General features: G+C 42.9%; 1 protein-coding gene across 1 annotated transcript; it reads left to right on the top strand.

Moving 5' to 3' along the window:
- Positions 1-1,967: 1,967 nt before the first annotated feature.
- Positions 1,968-4,298, top strand: LOC107469691 (uncharacterized). The gene is made up of 3 exons (XM_016089070.1): positions 1,968-2,210; positions 2,316-2,804; positions 4,272-4,298. Exons 1-3 carry the CDS (start codon positions 1,968-1,970, stop codon positions 4,296-4,298), a joined length of 759 nt encoding a protein of 252 aa, XP_015944556.1.
- The last annotated feature ends 257 nt before the right edge of the window (positions 4,299-4,555 follow it).

The following is a 4,555-nucleotide window of genomic DNA, read 5'->3' as shown; positions in this document are numbered from 1 at the left end:
CTTCAGTTTACTGTTTCGCTATATTATGTTATTCGTCTGCTAATCGACCCCAAATAAATGAACGTAACTAATAACCCTGACCCTATTAATGATTCCCTAATTCTTACCCCTTCTCTCCCTTCCTCCCCCTCAGATGGAGACGGGCGTGATCTTCTGTGAGTTCGAGGACCCTTAGGTCTACGAGGATCCGGTACATCACAGTTACTTCATCATGGGATTGGAGCCTCGTATTAGACGATATGCGTTACCTAATCGAGCTTTTCAACATCCTCTGTCTAGCCCGCATTTTGACCCTGATGCTCCTTACGACTTTCCCTTATCCTGGTTACATCCTGACGCACCTGTACATCATTTTTCTGATGACCCCGAGCACCCTATACCAGCTCAACCTTTGAATGAGGTGGAACCTGAGCCTATCATTCCTGATGAGCCTGAGTTAGCTGGTGCCTACGTACCTGTGATACCACCAGAGTGGGACTTTCCCCCTGAGCCGATCCCTGACCTTCCACAGCCTGATGAGCCGGCTCTACCGAACGATGCGGTAGCTCCTATATACGCAAACGGACTTGTGCTCGCGAATGGTTTTGTACATAGTGACAGCAGTATTTCTGGTGGATCTGAGGGTATAGTTGTAGCTGCGGATGATGAGGAGGAGGAGGATCCTGAGATAGAGATAGAGCAGGATGAGGAGATGGACGAGCCTCACGGCAATTCTTCGAACGGCAACGAGTAGATATAGTTTGACTGCGGAAGGGGCATTCTTTTGATGACACTCTAGTCTAACATTATCTGATAGTTAGTCTCTCACTTATGTTAGTACACCCGAGAGCTAGGAGCTATATAGTGCTTAGGCTAGCCTGGGTGCCAGTTTAGCGGCTTTTTATATGGGCCAGGCCCTGGGAGTGTCGTGTAAATATTAGCTACGTAGGATAACGAGGATGTAAACTGACTTGATCTTGTGTAAACGCTGCATGTTTTCTTATAGTGTACATGATGTATATTATCAGCTGTATTTCTATGTTTCTTTATGCCACTTTTCTATTACTCTCATTGTATGCTTGTTTATTTTACCTGAATGTCCGTAACAAATAAAAAAAATTACTCATAAAATTGGCATCGCTCTAACAAGGAACAGGCTCAAATATTAAATAATAGATAACAATTAGGAAGGATAAGTTAGTAACACTTAGCTTCTTGTATGACCATGGCATACTGGGAGTTGGGTCGTTACAAGTTGGTATCAGAGCAGTTCGTTCCCAATAGAGCCTGGGGAGTGGACTGACTATGCTTCATTGCATACTCTGTTGTCTGTCTCATGCTTATAGGATATCTATGTGATATGTGTTGCATGATTGTCTCTGTGTTTTCATTCTGGGAATGTTCACACTTGACTTGAAGTGTTAAGACTGATCACCTTAATAATGATTGTTTGGTGTGAATAGGACCACGATGGGTTCACGGAGACGAGGCGTACGGGAAGGAATTCTTAATGTTAACTATGAGAGGGAACAGAGACATTTATGACTACCATGAACGCTGTGGCTGAGGCAGTGCGTGAGGCTGCAGTAGCAGCGGCTAGGGCTGTTGATCGTCTTGGAGTGAGAAACGAGAATGAGAATGAGCATGGGGAAGATAGTGGAAATGATGAGAATAACTTAGGGCATCTCGAAAGACCTATGACCCTTGCGACTTTTCTGAAAGTTAAACCGCCTAAGTTTAAAGGTACACTTGTTGCGACTGATGCTGACAATTGGTTTCGAGCTATCGAATGATCACTGCGAGCGCAACATGCTCCGGAAGGCCAGCACGTGGAGTTTGCTACTTATATGCTGGAAGGAGAAGATGAGCATTGGTGGCAGGGAATACAATGACTGTTGCAACAAGATGAAGGCGATATTCCTTGGAATACTTTTAAGGATGAATTTTATAAGAAGTATTTTCCGAGGGCAGCTCGTGACGCTAAGGAGATGGAACTTATGCAGCTGAAGCAGGGTAACACAACTGTTGCAGAATATGCCCGTAAGTTTGATGACTTGTGCCGTTTCTCTAAGATCTGCCAAGGGAATCCTGCTGACTTTGAAGAATGGAAGTGTTTGAAGTTCGAAGGGGGCCTTCGTGAGGATTTGATGAGTTCAGTAGTTCCATTGGAGATACGAAATTTTGCTGAGCTGGTTAATAAGTGTAAGTTAGTGGAAGAACGTGCTAAGAAGGTAATTGCCTCCAAAGCAAGTCGTCAATGATTTCCACCAAGGAACTACAATAGCTATAATTGGCAACCACGAAGGACAAACTTCAAGACACCTGGTGTGCCACAGCGAAGGAATCCACAAGCTGGTAATGTTCCTACTCGCTCTGTGGGTGGAAACGGAGGTAAACCGAGGCAAGATAATGGCAAACGACCTCAACAGGTGCAGGTGAACACTACATGCAAGCGATGTGGGAAGGATCATGGTATTAAGCCGTGTTTGTTTGGAACATTCAATTGTTATAGATGTGGAGGAACTGGACATATTGCTAAGGAATGCCCAAAGATATTCGCTCGGAATCCAGTACGAACCCAGCAACAAGGTCGAGTGTTTGCCATGACTGCTGATGATGCTATGCAATCAGACGCCCTGATCCAAGGTCAGTATTACGTCAAGAATCGATTTCTAACTGTACTGTATGATTCGGGTGCATCACATTCTTTTATTTCTTTAACTGTTGCTCGTGAGTTGGGACTAGATTTCTCTGAGTTGAACTTTGATCTAATTGTCCATACACCTGCGTCCCAAAATGCTTTGACTAGTTTAGTGTGCCTGCAAGTACCATTCACTAACGCCCCGCCCTCAGGAGTTTGAAGCACGTCACAGTCATTCAGTCATTGAATCCTACTCAGAATACCACTGACAAGGTTAGACCTTCCGGATTCTCTTGAATGCCGCCATCAGTTCTAGCCTATACCACAAAGACTCTGATCTCACGGAATGGCTGGCTCGGTTGTCAGGCGAGCACTCGGTTGTCAGGCGATCAACCATGCATCGTATATCAGGAATCCAAGAGATATTCACCCAATCCAAGGTAGAACGGAGGTGGTTGTCAGTCACACGTTCATAGGTGAGAATGATGATGAGTGTCACGGATCATCACATTCATCAAGTTGAAGAACAAGTGATATCTTAGAACAAGAACAAGCGGAATTGAATAGAAGAACAATAGTAATTGCATTAATACTCGAGGTACAGCAGAGCTCCACACCTTAATCTATGGCGTGTAGAAACTCCACCGTTGAAAATACATAAGAACAAGAGTGATCATTGGCTTCGGTCCCAGAGAGGGAACCAGAAGAACCAAGATCTCAATACAATAGTAAAAGGTCCTACTTATAGAGAACTAGTAGCCTAGGGTGTACAGAGATGAGTAAATGACATAAAAATCCACTTCCGGGCCCACTTGGTGTGTGCTTGGGCTGAGCATTGAAGCATTTTCGTGTAGAGACTCTTTCTGGAGTTAAACGCCAGCTTTGGTGCCAGTTTGGGCGTTTAACTCCAGTTTTTGTGCCAGTTCCGGCGTTTAACGCTGGGAATTCTGAGGGTGACTTTGAACGCCGGTTTGGGCCATCAAATCTTGAGCAAAGTATAGACTATCATATATTGCTGGAAAGCCCAGGATGTCTACTTTCCAACGCCGTTAAGAGAGCGCCAATTGGGCTTCTGTAGCTCCAGAAAATCCACTTCGAGTGTAGGGAGGTCAGAATCCAACAGCATCTGCAGTCCTTTTCAGGTCGCTCAATTTCAGCCAGAAAATACCTGAAATCACAAAAAAACACACATACTCATAGTAAAGTCTAGAAAAGTGAATTTTAACTAAAAACTAATAAAAATATACTAAAAACTAACTAGATCATACTAAAAACATACTAAAAACAATGCCAAAAGGCGTACAAATTATCCGCTCATCACAACACCAAACTTAAATTGTTGCTTGTCCTTGACAAATGAATTTTTGTTGGTGTAGAATTTATCAAGTGATCAATCGTAGTATAGTCTAAACCAACGCGAAATCCATCATCAAACAAATCTACAATCTATATCCGAGAGTATTAATCTCCCGAGTCGTTCTCCCTTGGAATTGCCAAAGTATGCATCTTATTGATTTAGTAAGCCTTGTTGAGTTCCTTGAAGATTTTAGCAAGTAATGAGAAACAAACAATCAATTATCAAAGGGACTTGACTTAGGGTTGGCATTGGAAATTCTATCCTCATAGCTCATTCAATGTTGACAACTATTAGGCCTTGCTTCACTTAGTTATCCCCTGAGTATAGAGAAAAATCAAATGAAAACAATCAACTTGAGTCACAAGTCCTAGCTTCACCTTATGGGAATCTAGCTTTAGTGCACTCCAAGTCAATTGGCAATCCTTCTAGCTTTAGTGCACTCTAAGTCAATTAGCAATCCCTAATTATCAATCAACTATTGAGATGACTATTCAATTCCTCCCAATGTCCAAACCCTATGCCAAGTACAAAAATTCTACTCCATAGCTAGTATTGACATTTTATCAAACATGTAATGA

The sequence above is a fragment of the Arachis duranensis genome, chromosome 10 (genome assembly GCF_000817695.3).
Source record: "Arachis duranensis cultivar V14167 chromosome 10, aradu.V14167.gnm2.J7QH, whole genome shotgun sequence".
Classification (NCBI taxonomy): Eukaryota; Viridiplantae; Streptophyta; class Magnoliopsida; order Fabales; family Fabaceae; genus Arachis; species Arachis duranensis.
The sequence above is the reverse complement of the archived record's forward strand: the minus strand, read 5'-3'. Positions and strand labels throughout refer to the sequence as shown.